Below are 19,880 nucleotides of genomic sequence, written 5' to 3' on the forward strand. Positions count from 1 at the left end.
GTCAACACCGCAGCCCCCAGGAAGCCAGAACCCTACCAAGAGTGGCCAATCCTACCAGGAATTCCTCCTATGAAGCCAGAAGGCAGGGGATTCAGGGAGAGCAGTTCCCTTTGAAACAGAGCAGATACTAGAGCACAAGCAGGCAGGAGACGCACAGGTCCCAGGTGTACACGCCCGTAGCCTCGATGCCTTTACTTCTACAAGTCAGGATTGCTTTTTAATAAGCTTTTGTGGGACAATGTATTTGATACCTGTGTTCCTAATTAGACTGTAAAGTCCATGAAGTGAGAACGGGAATGACTCCCTTTCCCAGCGGAATACCAGTGTCTGACCCTCACTGTTTGCTGACTGAGCTGGAGAACACGCTTTCAGCCCAGGTTCCCCACTCCAAAGCCTTATCTCCCACCCCTCCTCTCACCCACTGCCCCACTTTCTCCATAAGGAAACTGGAGGTTCCTTAGAGGCCCACAGGGAGAGCCAGGAACTCTGAGCAGTGTCGTGTGTGGCTGCTGTGTGTGGAGGTTCCACCAACAGAAATGAATACCTTCAGGCTCATCTTGATTGCACCCAGATCTTGTGACCTTCCTCACAGAATCAGGGACCTGCATCTTGAATGGAGGTTTTAAGTGTCTGCCAAGTCAATGACTTTCTATTTTCTACCATGAGGTCCATTTAAATGAATTCTTTAAAAGCAAAATTATATTTCTTTTTGAATAATTAATACATTCCTGTGGCTGAACTTTCAAAGGGATCAACTGAATATAAAGTGAAGGGTTTCCTTTCCATTTCTGTCCTCCAGCCATTCTGCTCCCCTCCTTGGAGGCAACTGGTGTTACCAGTTTTTTGTATGTCTTTTCCAAGGTTTGTGTCTAATCTACACACACAGAGACGCACACACACAGATACTTTTTTACATAAATTGTTGCATATTTTACAAAAAGTTCTGTACCTTACTGTTTGTACTTGGTATATCTTAGAGATCTTTCCGTATCAGAATATGGAAAGCTGCCTCTGTTTTAATGTCTGCATCATGTCCCAGCATATGGATGTATCACAATTTATTTAAATAGTCCTTTATTTATGGACACTTGGGTTGTCTCAACCACGGGCTACTGCAGTGAACAAGCTTTGTACTGTCGTCACTGAGCTACAAAAGTCGTTGACCATGGAATTCTCCATGAAGATCTAGAAAGAGAATAAAAATTAGTGGAAAGTTTGAAACAAATCAGAAAGAGTGGATAGGGCTCTGGACTAGAAGTCAAGTGATTTAACTCCTAAAAGTAATTTTTAAAAGGCCCCCTATCAAGTTCCTAGCTTCCCACAATTTACAAAACAATTTAATATCTGCTAACTCATTGAGTCTATAGGAAAAAAATAAGCTGTAAAGGGCTTATTGTTTCCCCAACTCCTTGACTCACTGACTGCATGACCTAAAACGAGTTTCTAGGCCGGGCGTGGTGGCTCGTTCCTGTAATCCCAGCACTTTAGGAGGCCAAGGCGGGCAGATCACCTGAGATCAGAAGTTCGAGACCATCCTGGCCAACGTGGTGAAACCCTGTCTCTACTAAAAATACAAAAATTAGCTGGGTGTGGTGGTGCATACCTGTAATCCCAGCTACTCGGGAAGCTGAGGCAGGAGAATCGCTTGAACCCAGGAAGTGGAAGCTGCAGTGAGCAGAGATTGCGCCAATGCACTCCAACCTGGGCGGTAGAGTGAGACTCTGTCTCAAAAATAAAAATTAAAAATAAAACAAGTTTCTAGCTTGCCAGCAACCTAGTTAACTTATTTATAAAATAAAGATTATAAGAGTACCTATCTCTTCGGGTCATTTTAAGGAGTAAATGAACTACTCATGGAAAGTACTTAAAACAGGGTCTATCCTATAGCAAGAATTCAATAAATGTGGGCTTTTAGGATCATTTTGCAAAAGTGAGGAAAAGAAAACACAGAGCAATGAAGTTCCAAGTCTCCTAGCTCCTGAAGGATAGAGCTGGTGCAGGAATCCAGGTCCCCAGACTTCCAAACAAGTCAGGTGTTTGAGCCATGAGGTCTTAGGCATGTGTTTATAAAACAGTGATGGCAGTCCTGACACAGAGCTGTTAATAATAATTATTGCCATGGAAATTTCCCTGATCTTCTTTGAGAGGATTAGTCCAGTCATGCACTTAGTACTGTAGTTCATCAAATCTAAGATGCCATTGGGTCTAAAGAGTATTGTTATTTTATGAGTCACTGGAAAGGAAAGGAAATAAGGAAGAGAGGGAGGGAGGGAGGGAAGGAGCCAACTAAAGTTGTAGAATGCTATGCTGCTTGTCAAGCTGTTGTCTCCCAGCTCCACACTTACCCTTCTGGGTTCGCTTTCCCTCTGATGCTGGGGCTGGGACCTGCACCCCCATTTGTCCTTTGCCAGTAGGGGGACTAGAGGAGAAAGAAGAGACTTGCTTTTTCATGTTTTTCTGAATTTCCTGCCATTCCCAGTGATGACATTGGCAATTGATTCCAGCTTGCAACTTTTGTCCATTTCCAGAACCAGAATCATACTGCTTCTCAGAGGAAACAGTCCAGTGGACAGTGCCCACTCTCAGAGGTCTTTGGGGCCCTCCTCCAGGCCCCTGAGGTGTCAGCCCCACATGGGAAACATCCCTTCTTTAGAGGTCTTCCTTTTTGATATCTCAGTTCTCCAATATCTGCTTAACCAATTCCCTATGTTAAATTCTCTCCATTAAAGTACCTCGAGTGGTTTCCATTTTCCTGCCTGGACCCTGACTCATGAATTATAAGATGACCATTGACTTCAGAAATGTTAAATGATAGTCCTAGAATTAATGCAATAAAATACTACCACAGGGAATTCATAGATGTCAAGGCTGATGGTGCCTTTGGAAGTGACCTAGTAGACCCTAGGGCTGAACCCAGGGGGATGACATTCCTTGCTCAAGGTCACACAGCCAGAGGTGGCAAGGCTAGTGCTCCCTGAACTGTGCCTGAGTGTTACTCTACTCACCCTTCGGAAGGGCCTGGCTCCTGCTCCTAGGATGGACAGTTCAGTGACACGCCTCATGGTGAGACGTCTTCATCAAATCTCTCCTTTCTTTCCAGGAAGCACACTTTGCTGGCTAATAATGGGTTTGCAATTTCTGCTGCATTGCTGATGGCCTGCTCACTCCAGGCAGGAGCCTTTGAAATGCTCATCCTGGGACGCTTCATCATGGGCATAGATGGAGGTGAGAGTTCACCATGATGGGGAGGGAACAGTAACATACTCTTTGGGGATGTCCCAAATGTGAGAGGTGTTTGGGGCTGTCACATGACTGGGGCTCTCTGCTGGTATTGAGTTGGCAGGGACCAAGGATGCTGGAACTCTGCATAAAGTGGGACAGTCCTGTGGGATGAACCATCCCATTCATGATGCTCTAGCCCCTAATTGAGGAATGCTGGGCAGGGTCCCCCGTCTACCCCCAAAGACCTGGATGGTCTTCAGCATGTCATACCTTCCGCTTGGTCACCTTCATCATAACGTTCATATTCCAAGGTTATTTGTGGTTTTCAGGGATCTTTTGTGAGGATGGTGTTTCTTCTCTGGGCCTCTGACTCATTCGTTGTTTCATTTACTCACCAAGCATTTGTGGAGCACCTGCAAGGTCTGGCACACTGTAGGATGGAGACATAATGATTAACAAGACCCTGTCCCTGGACGGGGACAGAATGGAGCTTACATTCTAGTGGGCAGACAGATACATAAGGTAGATAGTAGCAGGTCCTAGGAAGAAAACAAAGCAGGGCAGGAGGGTAGTGAGGGCTGTTTTAGAAAGGCCAATCAGGGAAGATTGCTCAGAGGAAGAAACATGAGCAGAGACCAGAGGAGCCAAGTGTGAGAACTGTTCCCAGCAGAGAGAAGTGTATGATGTCTCAGAGGCGGAAGGAGGCATGGCACGTCTGAGAAAGAGCAAGGAGATGTGTGGGTGCTGATGAGGCCAGAGAAGAGCTGGAGCCAGATCACACAAGACCTTGTAGGCCACAGCGAGGACTGTGGGCCTGTGCCAAGTGTGCAGGGAGGGTTGAGAGGAATGTGACATGGACTGGTTTGTTCCAATAAGGAAGTATGAGGGGAAGCCAGGAGTGAAATCAGAGGAACCAACTGTTCAGGGGAAGGGACTGGGCTGGGTGGGGAGCTGGGGAGAAGGGGACAGATCCTGGCTGTGGGAGTGAGAGTAGGAGACAAGATATATTGTCAGACAAACTCTGCTCTCTTTCTAAATAGGCAAATCCATAAAGTGTCACTTTTAGGCATTTGTGGAAAGATTGTAAGCCTTAGGATTAGAAATCCCTGAGTTTGGATCTCAGTTCTGCTGCTTGCCAATTTCTGATTTGTGCAGGTTACTTAATGGCTCTGAGCCTTGGTTTTCCCATTTGGAAAATGGAGGTAATAATATCTTCTTTGAAAGGCTATAATAAGGCTGAACGGGAACTCTCTCTCTCTCTCTCTATCTCTCACACACACACACACACACACACACCCAACACACACACACACGTATATACCGCCTGGAACCTAGCATGAGCTTCTTAAAGGCTAATTCCCTTCCTTGTCGATGTCTTAAAAGCTGAGGGTACTGGGCTGTTCAGCTGAGTGAGATGAACGACAAACATGTCTCAGGGAGAGGAGGGCAGGAGAGTGGGGGCCTGGAAGTAAGGTTGGGAAGAGGAGGCTTCATTTACCTTTGTTGCCCTGCTGGAGGGGAATAATCCAGGACTCTCTGATAGTCCAAACTCAAGATGAAATGACTCCTCGATCATCTGTCTATTCATGAGTCTATTCTACTTGAATAGATGCCTTCTATTCAAGTAGAAGGGAGATGGCTATTGAGAGTTTATCCGTAAGAATGATGGCTAGTGTCTATGTAATGTTTTGTAATTGACCAACCGTGTTCATGTTTTTCATCTTTTTTGATCTCCTCCTATAATGAAAGACTGTTTTTTTCATGTTCATTTTACAAATGCGGGCACTAATGCTCAGAAGGCTGGAGCGGGAAAGTAGTTAAGGGTGAAGGCTGTGGAGTCAGACTGCCTGAATGCTCTCACTTGCTTCCGTTAATTTCATTAATTTATCTGTATAGGTTAGGTTTGCTGCATTTAAAAACCCGAAAACTTAAGCCATGATGGCACCACTGCATTTTAACCTTAGCAACAGAGCGAAATCCTGTCTCTTAAAAACAAAACAAAATGAAACAAAACGAAAAACAAAATGTAGTGGCTTGAAATAATAACCATTTTACTGTGCTTTCACTTCTGTGGGTGGGCTGGGCTGTTCTGCTCTGGGCCAGCTCTGCCAATCTCTGTTGGGCCTTCTCATGTGTCTGTGATGGCTTCAGGTTGGTCAGTGACTGGATAACCTGGGATGGTCTCATGCCTGTGTTTGGCTGTTAGCAGGTGGCCTGGTCTCAGGGGCTGTCAGTGGGCCAGCTCATTTCTTGGCTTCCCACCCTGGGCCAGGGGGGCCTGGGTTGCCTCGCATAAAGTTCGTGGGTTGCCAACAGCAGCCAAAGGAGAAAGTCCCAATGTGTAAGCACTTTGCATGCACATTTGCTGATGTCCCTTGATGTGCCTTTGGCCCAAGCAAGTCCCATGGACAGGTGCAGAGAGGATTGACTCCCCAAGGATGTGGATCCAGGGAGGGGATACAAATCAGGGACCACCGCAGCAACCATTAACCTCACAGTCTTGGCCTCTTTCCCGCCTGGCATGGCAACTTAGTAGTAAGGCCTCCCTTGTTGGGTGATGTGAAAATTAAATGGGCCAGGCGCGGTGGCTTACACCTGTAATCCCAGCACTTTGGGAGGCCGAGGCGGGTGGATCACTTGAGGTCAGAAGTTTGAGAGCAGCCTGATCAACATGGAGAAATCCTGTCTCTACTGAAAATGCAAAACTAGCTGGGCATGGTGGCACATACCTGTAATCCCAGCTACTCGGGAGGCTGAGGTGGGAGAATCACTTGAACCCAGGAGGTGGAGGTTGCAGTGAGCCGAGATCACCCATTGCACTCCAGTCTGGGCAACAAGAGCAAAATTCTGTCTCAAAAATAAATAAATAAATAAATAAATAAATAAATAAATAAATAAATAAAATGATCTACTATGTATGTGCAGTATTTAGTGTAGTTCCAGGCATTTAGTGCCCCACTTCAGGAATGCTGATGGTATTGTTGTCATTGTTGTTGTTATTTGTTTTCTTAATAAAGTACAGATCTGGGATTTCGGTTTCAAAGGCCCAGACTACTTTGGAGAAAGACTGAATGAGGCTGCAGTGGATCACCTGGGAAGTCCTTTCCTAGTAGAGGCAAGTGAGATTCTTTCAATTTGACAGTTTTATATTTTATCCATTATCCCCTTTCTTGTTGCTTTGACTAATCTGGGGAGTTGACCCTTCGAACATATAACTAATTGATCTCTGAATTTCCTTAATTAAAATAAGCTGCATTCCAAGATGGCCCTTTTACAAAACCACAGAGATAGAACAAATGTCTTTTAGACCCTTTTTCCTATGAGCTTTTCAAAAAGAAGCAGGAAAGAAAGAAGAACAAGGAGGAAAGAAAGAAGAACAAAGAGGAAAGAAAAAACTGGGGTCTTTCTGACTTGCGGCACGTGGCCTGGAGTCACGACAGGACTTGGAGACTTCATGTCATGTATTCTTATCAACCGTCTCAAAGCAGAGAGAGGATCTCGAGGGCACTTAAGGTGAGACAATTGGTCAGAAAGAAAGGAATATTGCTGCCATTACCTGAACTGGCTGATCTGTTTGTAATAAAGAATTTAAAGCCGGGCCAGGCGTGGTGGCTCACGCCTGTAATCCCAGCATTTTGGGAGGCCGAGGCGGGCGGATCACCTGAGGTCGGGAGTTCAAGACCAGCTGACCAACATGGAGAAACCCCGTCTCTACTAAAAATACAAAAATTAGCTGGGCATGGTAGTGCATGCCTGTAATCCCAGCTACTCGGGAGGCTTAGGCAGGAGAATCACTTGAACCCGGGAGGTGGAAATTGTGGTGGTAAGCCGAGATCGCACCATTGCACTCCAGCCTGGGCAACAAGAGTGCATCCCCATCTCAAAAAACAAAAAACAAAAACAAAAACAAAAAGATAATTTAAAGCCAAATGATAAACCTGAAGGATTTTGAGATGATAGAAGGCTCTAAGACTTGCTGATCCAGCCAGGGTCTCCCGGAGTATTTGGAACCATAGTAGGACAACAGGGCATCTTCCTGGAGTGTTCTTCATCTAGAAGGTTTAGAGAAAAAAAAAAAACATACTTTTTTTACATCAATACAAACATGATACCAAATGGTGTTGGAAGCAAAAGTCATGTACATAATAAAGTTAAAATAAGAGACTGTACTGCTACTTTGTGTTTGTGGAAGATTGCACTGGACATGTCCCTGCCATGGCCTTCCCAGTGCTGTCGACATGCCCAGGGGCGCAAGGTCACGTCTTCTGAATTAGGAGCTCGCTAGTGGACAAGCCCACGTCTGCTACTTTAGGAGAAGTCCAAGATCAGCAGGATCAATTGCTTTTGAGGGCTTCTGTGGACAATCTGTTCCAGGCCTCTCTTCTACCTTCAGGTGGTGGCCAGAAATCCTGGCATTCCCTGGCTAGTTGTTGCATCAGTCCAGTCTCTGTCTCCTCATCACATGGCCTTCTCCCGTGTCTGTGTCTGTGTCTTCACATGGCCTTCTTAGAAGAATGAAAAGTATTGAATTTAGGGGCCATCCTACTCCGGTATGACCTCATCTTAACTTGATTACATCTGCAAAAACCCTATTTCCAAATAAGGCTACATTCACAAGTAACAGGATTTAGAGCCTCAGCATATCTTTTGGAAGGACACCATGCAACTCACTATAAGAGGTGACACTGAATGGAGACTGGAAGGTTAAGAAGCTGTGAAGCTCTGAAAACAGAGAGTTCCAGACAAACAGAAGAGCAAAAGCCAACATCCTATGATCAGAATGAGCCTGGAGTGTTCAGTGAACTCCACATCCAGGACTCCTGGGGAGGAGAGTGGCAGAAGATGGGCTCAGAGGTCAGAAGAGGCTGCTCACGGATGGGGATGCATCATGGGCCTAGGATGACCAACCATCCTGGTTTGTCCAGGACTGAGGGGGTTTCTGGGTGATACTAGGCAAACGAGGGTGAGCTGGTCACCCGATGGCGGACTTTTCACGCAGCCCACCTCCTCATTCACTGCTGCTTTAGCCACTAGTATCTCCCCTTCCATGTCATCTCACAATGAACAAATAAGAACAATTTATCGTCACCGTTTATTGACAGCTGAATCTAAGCTGCGCACTCTGCAAGGCATTTGACATGTGTTCCGTAGGTGCGTAGCACCATGTGAAGGAGATGCTACTGCCGGCCTCGCTTTACAGAAGAGGCAGAGAAGTTAGCTCCATGCCTCCGCCACTGACGACACTGCCTCTGTGCTACAGCTCCCTCATTTCCTTACTATGTTTTGTGAGATAATGATTATTATCCCCTTGTGGGGGGAAGGAGCATCAGGATAGAGAACAGTTTTTGAAGTGTTATCAAGTGACCACACGTGAGCCCAGTGCCTTACATGCAGTCATTTTATTCTCATTACAGCAGAAATAGTCATCACTGTATTTTGCAAATAAGTGAGCTGAGAGTAAAAGAGATGAAGTGACTTGATCGAGATCCCCCTGTGAGGAAACCAGGGCTGTGGGACTTGAGTCCAGTGTAGCACAGTTTTCCCTCTATTGCCCTGCGTGCGAAGAATAATAGACTAAATTGTTTGGTGGCCAGCCAATTACTCCATGAGGCCATATGCTCCCAATATATGTGTTTTGGATAAAAGTTCAAGCATCATCTGGTCTATGTTGTGACAAATAATTTCCATCTCTTTGCTTCTTAAGCATGTTTGTTTTGAGTGGTAAACCAGAAACAGTATCCGGGGCTAAGAGGCAATGAATGAGATTCCCAGTTTGTAAATTGGGGTGTGCGTTCCCTTCACTAATTTTCGGGAAAGTCCTTCCTGAATGCTAGCAACTGGAGTGAACTCAGCTCAACTTGAAGCACATTGATTGGTGCCTAAACTGTGTTGGGAACTATACTAGAGACATTGGAAAACTGAGATAGGAAAGATATTTTTGATGCCCTCACAACCTGGTGAAAAATTAGATGGTAGTAATAGGTGCTAATAATGCTAATTTGTACAGTATTTTACAATGAATAGGTAACTGAGCATATCTCAACTCTCACAGAGATCCTCTGAAGCTAGGCTCAATACTTATCCCCATCTTGTGGAAGATGAGAGAAGCTCACAACCCCACCCAAGTTCCCACAGCTTGTAAGTTGCAGGGATTTGGCCCAAGAGGCCTTGTGACTCCAGATTATGCAGTCTGTGCTCTAAACAAGCAATGAATCTGCCTGGGATAAGTGCAATGTAGTCATTTATAGGCCTATAGAGTGACTTAAGAATAGCCCTGCTCAGGTATGGGGGAAAGCAAGGTTTGTGTTTTTTAAGTTGACGAGTTCTTATATAATTTTTACTAACAGGCCCACTGTGTGTGCAGTAAGCACTTTGTAAAACATCTTTATAACTGCTAATTTTATTCAAAATACCTATCATAAGCCTCTAAACATGTAAATTTTTCTCAAACATCATTAGATTATATGTGGGTGACCTATTTTTATAAAATGAGTATAATAGCATCTGCCATAACTGAGTCCCTTAATTTATGACAAGAGGCAATGTTGGCTGGCGGGAAAAGTTCAAGTTCTAAGATCAGAGGCCCACTGGGGCTCTATTGGGCAAAATAATTTTTTTAAGCATCTCTAGACATGACTTGGTGATTTAGGCAAGTTACTCAACTTCTCTGTGCCTCAGTTTACTCATCTTTAGAAGAGAAATAGTAACAGTATATTTAATTCAGAAGACTATTGTTAAAAGTAAATATGTTAGTACATATAAATAGATGAGAAGGATTCCTGTTACTTGGTAGCCACTGTGTGTATTGGCTATTATTGTGACCACCATCACCACCATCACCATCATTGCATCACTATCACCACCACCACACCATCAATATCACCACCATCACTATCATCACCATTACTACTACCGCCACAATCACCATCATCATTGCTACAACCATCATCACCATCAGCACCACCACCATCACCATCATTACCATCACCATCACCACCACTACCATCACTACCATCATCATCACCATCGCCATCATCATCACTATTGCTACCACCATCAACATTACCATCATCGTCATCACCACCATCACCATCATCACCATCATGACCATCACTACCACCACCACCATCACTACCTTACCACCACCATCATCACCGTCACCATCACCATCATCACCATCACTACCACCACCATTATCACTACCATCATCATCACCATCGCCATCATCATCACTATTGCTACCACTGTCAGCATTACCATCATCATCACCACCACCATCATCACCATCATCACCATCACCACCACTACCATCACTACCATCATCATCACCATCGCCATCATCATCACTATTGCTACCACTGTCAGCATTACCATCATCATCACCACCACCATCATCACCATCATGACCATCATTACTACCACCATTATCACCATCATCATCATTGCCACACCATCATCACAATCATCACCACCACATTACCATCATCACCATCATGACCATCACTACCACCCCCACCATCACCATTACTACTATCACCACTACCATCATTATCATCACCATCATGACCATCACTACCACCACCACCACCGTTATCACCATCACCATCATTATCACTGTCAATACCATCACCTCCACCAACACCATCAGCTGTGTTCTGTCCTCTGAAATGCACCTCCAGTCATACTTTAGGGATTAAATTATAAAGTGCATGGGAAAGCTTTGGCAATTTGTGCGAAGTGCTGGGAAAGATGCTGTGGCTACAGTGCTATTTAACGTCCAGGGCAAAGCAGAGCCAAGAGAGGCACTGTAACCAGAGTGCGGCTCCCTCAGGAAGACACCTCTCTAACTGCTGCTATGCTTCTTCTACAGGCATCGCCCTCAGTGTGCTCCCCATGTACCTCAGTGAGATCTCACCCAAAAAGATCCGTGGCTCTCTGGGGAAGGTAACTGCCATCTTTATCTGCATTGGCGTGTTCACTGGGCAGCTGCTGGGCCTGCCCGAGCTGCTGGGAAAGGTGAGTGTGGCTCCCTGGTCAACCACATCTGCCCTCATCTCATGTTACCACTACAGGAAGGAGCCTTTTCTCCAAAAGCTGGTCCCTGTATATTGCAATTTCTGGTGTTCAAGCCTCTTCCTTATTATTGGAGAAAAGTTGTGGAGTTCCTTTGAGTTTAATTTTTTTTAAGGACATAAAGAATACATAACAAATTGAAACCTTATAGAATGTTTAAGTTCACCCACCCAATAATTATCATTAATAGCTCAATTTGTGTTTAGGCATCTTCTGTGCTTTAAAACCTATATAAACATATATAGTTTATTGTGGTTTTGATGGAATTATGCCATATACATTGATCTACAACCTCGTGTTTTCATTTAATATATTTTGGGCATGTTTTCAAGATGTTAACTTAGCTCTACCTCATTCTTGAGTCTCTTTTTTCCTGAATAAATAAGTAAGTAGAGTCTTCTGGTTTTGGCTTGCTGTTTTGGGAGAAGGTGGGCCTGAATTTGAATCCCAGTTCAATGATCTACTTGCTGTGTGGCCTTGGCAGGGAGAAAAGAAACACTTCACTCAGGTTGAATGGGGTGGGGAAAAATCAAGGAAGGCTTTTCAGAAGAGGTGGCCTCTAAATGGACTCCTGAAGGGTAAGCAGGAGTTAGGCAGGTGATGATGGGGATTGGGAGAGAGGATATACCAGAGAAAGGAAACCAGTAAAGAAAAGGCTCAAGATGGGGTGCAGCCCTGGGAGAGAACTCAGACAGCTTTGGGGCTGAGGAGAGAACAAGCATGGGGAGGGTGAGAGATGAAGGTCTGTTCACTGAGCCACCACACACTTCGCCCTGGGGGAATAGGAAGCCCTGGGCGGCACTGGAGCTGGAGGGTGACATGGCCAGATCAGTGTTAGAAGGTGGCTCTGGGGTGGAGGCGGTGGGTGTAGACTAGAGTGGGAAAGGTGGGGAGGAGAGAGGCAGAGGGCTGCTGCTATTAGTACACGTGGTAAGGGAAGGATGCAGCTGCAACTGAGGTGGTGGACATGGGGATAAAGAGGAATGGGTGTGTTCAAGACCATGGTGGAAGCAGAGGCCACTGGACTTGCTGGGATGCCTCACAGGGATGCAGGGGCGCTCCCTTCCCACTCACACAGGCAGGGCAGGAGGGTGGGCAGAGATTAAACCACTCATGATGGTCGAATGCCCACTGCATGCCAGACTGTTCTAGGTATGAACAGTGCACAGACAGACAAACAGCTCCCTGTGGAGCTGAATTCTAGCAGCAGGGGGCAAACATAACGAATTCGCAAGTCCTAGAGCAGTTATGTAAAGGACTCGTTTGTTATGCTGCTCAAATCCTAACAGCTACTTTGTGAGTAGCTCAGATTTGCAGCCTTGGACGCAAGCAGAGAGAGGTAAGGGACAGAGCTCTCGTGAACAAGGACATATTGGTGCTGAAACCAGAACCTGGGTCTGTGTACTTTCAAAGCCACATATGGGGAGTGTCTCATACAGCCAAGGACGGATCACACTGGTGTTTCTGGGAATGTGCGAGCTCTGGAGAGAAGGGGCTAGTTCTGCCCACGGGCTCCTTTCTGTCCCAGCTGCTGAACCTCACTGACTCTAGGGCCAGCTCCTTTCGCATTCAGTGGAAGGTTTTATAAGTGGAGGAATCATTGCATTATATTTTTCAAACAAATTTTCAATGTTTTGAACATTTTTTATTGTAGTAAAATCCACATAAAATTTACCATTTTGACCATTCTTAAGTGTACTTTTCTGTGATATTAAAAGTGACTTTTTATATTTCAGCCAGTCGAGGTCACCTCAGAGGCATCTGCTTCTGATCTTTTATTATGACCATTCTGGGTTATTATGGCTATAACTTTAGTTTCTTCTTTTGCAAAAACAGAAACAACTCACATTTTACATCTGGTTGTCGTATGCGTGACGAGTTCTATAATTAATTGTGTGTGTTAGAAACAGTCTCTCTACCTAAGTGAGATTCCAAACTAAAGAGACTCTTTTGCTTTTTGTCTTTAAAGATATTTTAAAATTCTCAAAATAACCACCACGTGTTGACAATAAAAACAAGATAACAGCCTCAGCTCCCTAAACAAAAATACATTTAAAAGTTAATGAAGAGTGCTATTGTCCTTTAGGAGTAAAAAAGCAAATAAATATTTGCCTCAGGAGAGCTAAGCTTTTCTCTTTGGGGATCATTTCCAAATTCCTCTTTGTTTATAAATCAATATCAAGTTCTTTCCGCTGCTTGAGTCCTTAAGGTCTTTCTTCAACCTTTGTCTTCATCCTTTATTTATTCATTCACTGCATTTGTTAAACATTGAGTTGATGCTGGAGCTACAGCTTTGAGCACGTCAGGCACAGCCCACATCTTAATGTTGCTCAGACTGCAAGGACTGTGTGACCTTGGGCAGGTCAACTCACCTCTCTAACCAGTGTCGTCTTCAGTAGGAGGCATGGTTGCAAGTCCCAAATTCCCAAGCCCCACTCAAGCTTGACTTCCTCTGGGAAAACATCGCTGGCAAATCGTGACTGTTCAGCACATCCCAGGACACCGTGCACCTGTGCCTCTCCCACACTGATTTCTGTTTGCTTCCGCATCTTGTCCTGCCAGTTGGTGGCATCTTACTTGCATGCACAATAACCCCGAGGCATCAAGTTTATCCAGTCATTCAACAAATGTTTAGAAAGCTCCTCTTGTGTGCCAGGTGTTGGGTTGGCTGCTGGTGGTAGAGTGGTGAGGTCATCAGGCTAGCCCTGCCCTTGGGAGCTCCCAGGAGGGTGATTGACCAGTGGCCACAGGTGATAGGAAAATAGGCACTGACCTCTGGTAGGGCATTGGGGGTGGTTTCTCTGCAGCAGTGACATCTAAACTCATGGCTTGAGGATGAGTAGGATTTATCTGGGCGGGACTGTAGGAAGAGAGAGGAAATGGGGGTGGGGCATTCCAGCAGAGGTAAGAGTATGGGGGAAGGCCCTGGCATTTGTTCAGAGGCAGAAAAACTCAGATGACAGGAGGAGGGAGAGGGAGAGGGAGAGAGAGAAGGAGGGGGAGGGGGAGAGGGAAAGGGAGAGGGAGGGGGAGGGGGAGGGGGAGGGGGAGAGGGAGAAGGGGAGGCCACTGGCCAGGCAGATCTGTGGGCAGGAGGACCACACCTATGCTGTAAATGAGCACAGGGAAGGATGGGCAAGGTGAGGGGTTCCCTGGACCTGTGGCTGCTTGGAGGACAAGGGCAGCCCCTACTGTTTGCATCACAGACATTGGCCTAGAGATGACAGATTTTCTGATTTTCAAGAGCTATTACAAATCCAAATTTGTCATATTTCATAATTTGTAAATATTGGAAACTGACCTTTAAAAAACAAAAAACCTCCCTCCTGTGGCCTGGGTCCAGCCTTAGGGCCACCTTTCACACACCTTGATGGGAAGTGTGTACCTGTGAAGGCTTATTTGTACCCCAAAGCAATGGGACATCATTGAGGACATGACGAGTGCTTCAAGAAGGCTTTTGGGCTGCAGCATAGAGAAAGAATTGGATCCCAGCCAGGACTGAAGGGGTTGACTGGTCCAGTTATGAGTTGGGTCAGAGTAATGGCAGTGTGGATGGAAAAAGGCGGATGAGGTTGAGTGAGGCTAGTGGTGATGGGATGTGGTGTCCCAGAGAAGACTGGAGAATAACTCCCAGGCGTCTGGCACATCAGCCAGACAGAATAGTGGTGCTAAGACAGATGCTAAGACAGGGAGCTGTGAAGGAGGAGGAGCAGCTCTGCAGGGGACAGGGTGACAAGTTCACTGACGTGAACTGTGCATGTCACGTAGCAACTGGAAGGAAGAGCTGATTCGAGGACCTGGGTACCTAGATTCTGAGGCTGGGACACTCTCTCCCAGGGACAACAGGGCTCATGAACATGATGCCAGCCAAGGGGCACAGCTGCCCACGCCCACCTTCTGGACTCGAGCCAGCCAAAAGTTGTACCATTGGTCCCTCTAGGCTGTCTCTTCCCATCAGATGAGCGTTTCCAGACAGTCTTGGCCCTGGCCAGGAAGATGGGTGAGGAACCCTGTAAATATCCTTTTGTTTTCAAATTTGTGCTCTGGGAATGTGGATCTAGGGCTTCTGGTCTAGGAAAGAACATCAAATGGGAATTTTTTATTCATGTCTCTGGGGATTTGCAGTGTTCCAGCCAAGTGAAATTCACAGTTATTTCACTAAGCGTCAGAATTTCATTTTCACTATTTTAATCGTATTTCTCATTTACCTTCAAAGACTGAGACAACCAAGCTTTTGAAAAAAGAGAGAGAAAAACTGGGCTTCAATGCAGGCAATTGCTTTGAAACAGAGGGTGAAGGAGGTTAGCAAGAAGGTAGCTATTTTATTTATTTTATGACTTCAACTTTTATTTTAAATTAAGAGAGTACATATGCACCCTTGTTTCCTGGGTATATTGAGAGATACTGAAGTTTGGGGTATAATTTATCCCATCACACAAGTACTGAACATACTATCCAATAGTTTTCCAACTTTTGTCCCCTCTATTCCTCCCCTCCATCTATCCCACTATCTCCAGTGTCTGGTGTTGCCATCTTTATGTACATGAGTACCCATTGTTTAATTCCCACTTATAAGTGAGAACATGTAGTGTTTGGTTTTCTGTTCCTGTGTTATTTCACTTAGGATAATGGCCTCCAGCTCCATCCATGTTGCTGCAAACAATATGATTTTGCTTCTTCTCATAGCTGCATAGTATTCTATGATGTATGTGTATCACATTTTCTTTATCAAGTCCACCATCGATGGGCACTTAAGTTGATTTCATGTCTTTGCTATTACGAATAGTGGTGCCACGAACATACGAGTGCATCACTCTTTTTAGTAGAATAATTTATTTTCTTTTGGATATATACCCAGTAATGGGATTGCTGGGTCAAATGATACTTCTGTTGTAAGTTCTTTGAGAAATTTCCATATTGTTTTCCATAGTGACTGAACTAACTTACATTCCCACCAACAGGGCATAAGTGTTTCCTTTTCTTTGCAGCCTCATTAGCATCTGTTGTTTTCTGACTTTTTAATCATAGCCCTTCTGACTGGTATGAGATGGTATCTCATTGTGGTTTGGATTGGCATCTCTCTGATGATTAGTGATGTTGAGCATTTTTTAATATGTTTGTGGGCCACTTGTATGCCTTCTTTTGAGAAGTGTCTGTTCATGTCCTTTACCCATTTTTTAATGGGGTTATTTGTTTTTTGCTTCTTTGATTGTTTAAATTCCTTATAGATTATGGATTTTAGCCCTTAGTCAGATGATAGTTTACAATTATTTTGTCCCATTCCATAGGTTGTCTGTTTACTCCGTTGATAGTTTCTTGAATTGAAGAGCTCTACAGAAGCTCTTCAGTTTAATTAGATTCCACTTGTCAATTTTTGTTTTTGTTGCAATTTCTTCTGCAATTTTCTTTCCCAAGGTCAATGTCCAGAATGATATTTCCTAGGTTTTCTAGTAGGATTCTTTAAGTTTGAGGTCTTTCATTTAAATCTTTAATCCATCTTGAGTTAATTTTTGTATATGGTAAAAGGTGGGGGTCCAGTTACATTCTTCTGCATACAGCAAACCAACTATCCCAGCACCATTTATTGAATAGGAATTCCTTTCCCCATTGCTTATTTCTGTCAACTTTGCCGAAGATCAGATGGCTGTAGGTGTACGACTTTACTTCTATCTTCTCCGTTCTGTTTCATTTATCTATGTGTCTGTTTTTGTACCAGTACCATGCTGTTTTGGTTACTGTAGATTCATAGTATGGTTTGAGGTCAGATAATATGATGCCTCTGGCTTTTTTCTTTTTTCTTAGGATGGCTTTGGCTATTTGGGCTCTTTTTGGTTTTATATGAATTTTAGAATTTTTTTTCTAGTTTGGTGGAAAACGATACTGGTAGCTTCATAGAAATAGTGTTGAATCTGTAGATTGCTTTGAGCAGTATCGCTATTTTAATAATATTGATTCTTCTAATCCATGAACATGGAATGTTTTTCCATTTGTGTCATCTGTGATTTCTTTCAGCAATGTTTTGTAGTTCTCTTTATACAAATCTTTCACCTCCTTGATTAGATTATTTCCTTTTTTTTTTTTTTTTTTTTTTTTTTGCAGCTATTATAAATGGGATTGCATGCTTGATTTGGCTCTCAGCTTGAACATTATTGGTGTATAGAAATACTACTGATTTTTGTACATTGATTTTGTATCCTGAAACTTTCCTGAAATCCCCTGTCAGTTCCAGGAGACTTTTGGTGGAGCCTTTTCTAGCTCATCAGCGAAGAGAGATAGTTTGACTTCTTTTCCTATTTGAATGCCTTTTATTTCTTTGTCTTGCCTGATTGCTCTGGCTATAACTTTATTGCTATGCTGAATAGGAGCGGTGAGAGTGGGCACCTTGTCTTGTTTCAGTTCTCAAGAGGAATGCTTCCAGCTTTTGCCTGTTCAGTATGATGTTGGCTGCGGGTTTGTCGTAGTTGGCTCTCATTATTTTGAGGTATGTTTGTTTAATGCTTAGTTTCTTGAGAGGCTACTTGATCATGGTGAATTAAGTCTTTGATGTACTACTGGATTCAGTTTGCCGGTAATTTGTTAAGGATTTTTTCATATATGTTCATCAGGGATGTTGATCTGTGGTTTTCTGTTTTTATTGTATCTTTGCCAGGTTTTGGTATTTGTGTTATGCTGGTTTCATAGAACAAGTTAGAGAGGAGTCCCTCCTCAATTTTTTGGAATAGTTTCAGCAGGATTGGTACCAGCTCTTCCTCATACATCTAATAGAACTTGGCTGTGAATCCATCTTGTCAAGGCTTTTATTGACTGGTAGGTTTTTTATTACTCTTTCAATTTCAGATCTTGATACTGGTCTGTTCAGGGTTTCAATTTCTTCCTAATTGAATCTTGGGAAATTGTGTGTTTCCAGGAACTTATTCATTTCCTCTAGATTTTCTGGTTTGTGTGTCTAGAAGTGTTCATAATAGTCTCTGAAGATCTTTTCTTTTTCTGTGGAATCGGTTGTAATGTCACCTTTGTCATTTCTGATTGTGCCTATTTGGATCTTCTCTCTTTTTTTCTTTTTTAATCTAGCTACTGGTCTATTAATCTTGTTTATCCTTTCAAATAGCAAACTTTTGGTTTCGTTGATTCTTTGTATGGATTTTGGGTCTCAATTTTGTTCATTTCTGCTCTGATTTTATAGCTGTTTCTTTTCTTTTGCTAACTTTGGAGTTGGGTTTTCTACTTCCTCTAGGAGTGGTGTTAGATTATTAATATGAGATCTTTCTAACTTTTTGAGATAGCCATTTAACACTCTAAACATTCTCCTTACCATTGCTTTTGCTGCATCTCAGAGATTTTGGTATGTTATATCTCTGCTTTCACTTATTTCAAATAATTTTTTGATCTCTGCTTTAATTTCATTGTTTACCCAAAAGTCATTCAGGAGCAGGTCATTTAATTTCCATGTAATTGTGTGGTTTTGAGAGATGTTCTTGGTGTTGATTTCTAATTTTAGTCCACTGTGGTCTGAGAGTATGGTTGGTATGAGTTTAATTCTTTTGAATCTATTGAGACTTGCTTTATGGCTGAGCCTGTGGTAGATGAAGGTGGCTTTTAGAATAGGCTGCCAGAAGGCAAGAAAGGGAAATAAATATAGGAATTAATGCTGGTTCCATGAATTTAATCAAAGATACATCATAAAACAACTGTCGTGATTGAACATTTATGTGACTCCAAATGATATATATATTTTTTAAAACAAATCAATTAGCTATTTCTCTTGCAAAGATAAAGAAGAAATAGACTTAGATGAAAACCGTAGGCAAAAGTATGAGAAGAGAGATTAGGAATGATGTGAGGCTATAAAGGAATGATTTTATACGCTCAGAAGAACATTTATTTCAGATAAAATGATTAACTTTGAGCTCCCACTTTTCTTTCCCCTCAAGGAAAGAAATATTCTAATGGTTGCAAATTTTTTCAATCTAAATAACAAGCAAAGAGGGAGACTTTCTGAAAGAAAACGATGTTTATTCAGGAATAGCCATTGCAATTGGCATAGGTGTGCCATAGTAAACCATGTGCATATTCAGGGAGGTAAAAGAAGACAAAGGTTTTTAAAGAAAAAATGAGAAGAATTACATAATTGTTTTTGAGTTATCTTTGAATCATTGTATCAATAACAAGGGTGGCATCAGTCCAAGGCTGGACAGTCAGTTGCTAGGCAGGTGTTCTTGCAGCAGTATTTTCTTATGTAAGGTTGTAATGGCCTTTGTGCAAAGTTTTTGCAGAGTCTTTTGTGATAGTTTTTGCAGCAGGCATTTGTATATGAGAATCTTCCTTTCATGACCTTCCCTAGCTTAATTTCTCAGGGGTTTGCTTTTATTTTTGCTTTTTAACACAGGTCACTTTATTTTTATTCTGACAACTTTCACATTTCCTTTTTTTGATCAAGATTTTAAAAAATATCACTGGTTAACCATTTTGTAGTTAGATTTTTTTTTTTCTGAGACAGAGTTTCGCTCTTGTTGCCCAAGCTGGAATGCAATGGCGCGATCTCTGACTTACCACAACCTCCGCCTCCTGGGTCCAAGCAATTCTTC

At 43.3% G+C, this 19,880-nt stretch overlaps 1 protein-coding gene across 3 annotated transcripts in view; it reads left to right on the plus strand.

Annotated features, from left to right (window-relative positions):
* The window catches only part of SLC2A9 (solute carrier family 2 member 9), a 139,719-nt gene that overhangs the window by 26,603 nt on the left and 93,236 nt on the right, over positions 1 to 19,880 (plus strand). Inside the window, exons 1-3 of one of the 3 annotated variants that reach the window (XM_038008707.2) lie at positions 3,118 to 3,225; positions 6,240 to 6,337; positions 11,093 to 11,238. In XM_038008707.2, coding sequence (XP_037864635.1) covers positions 11,116 to 11,238 — 123 coding nt within the window. In that variant the 5' untranslated portion in view covers positions 3,118 to 3,225; positions 6,240 to 6,337; positions 11,093 to 11,115. Of the gene's footprint in view, positions 1 to 3,100; positions 3,226 to 6,239; positions 6,338 to 11,092; positions 11,239 to 19,880 lie in introns of those variants that run through there. The other 2 variants (XM_038008706.2, XM_038008705.2) reach the window with 2 other exon arrangements.

Source organism: Chlorocebus sabaeus, chromosome 27, assembly GCF_047675955.1.
Source record: "Chlorocebus sabaeus isolate Y175 chromosome 27, mChlSab1.0.hap1, whole genome shotgun sequence".
In the NCBI taxonomy this organism is placed as follows: Eukaryota; Metazoa; Chordata; class Mammalia; order Primates; family Cercopithecidae; genus Chlorocebus; species Chlorocebus sabaeus.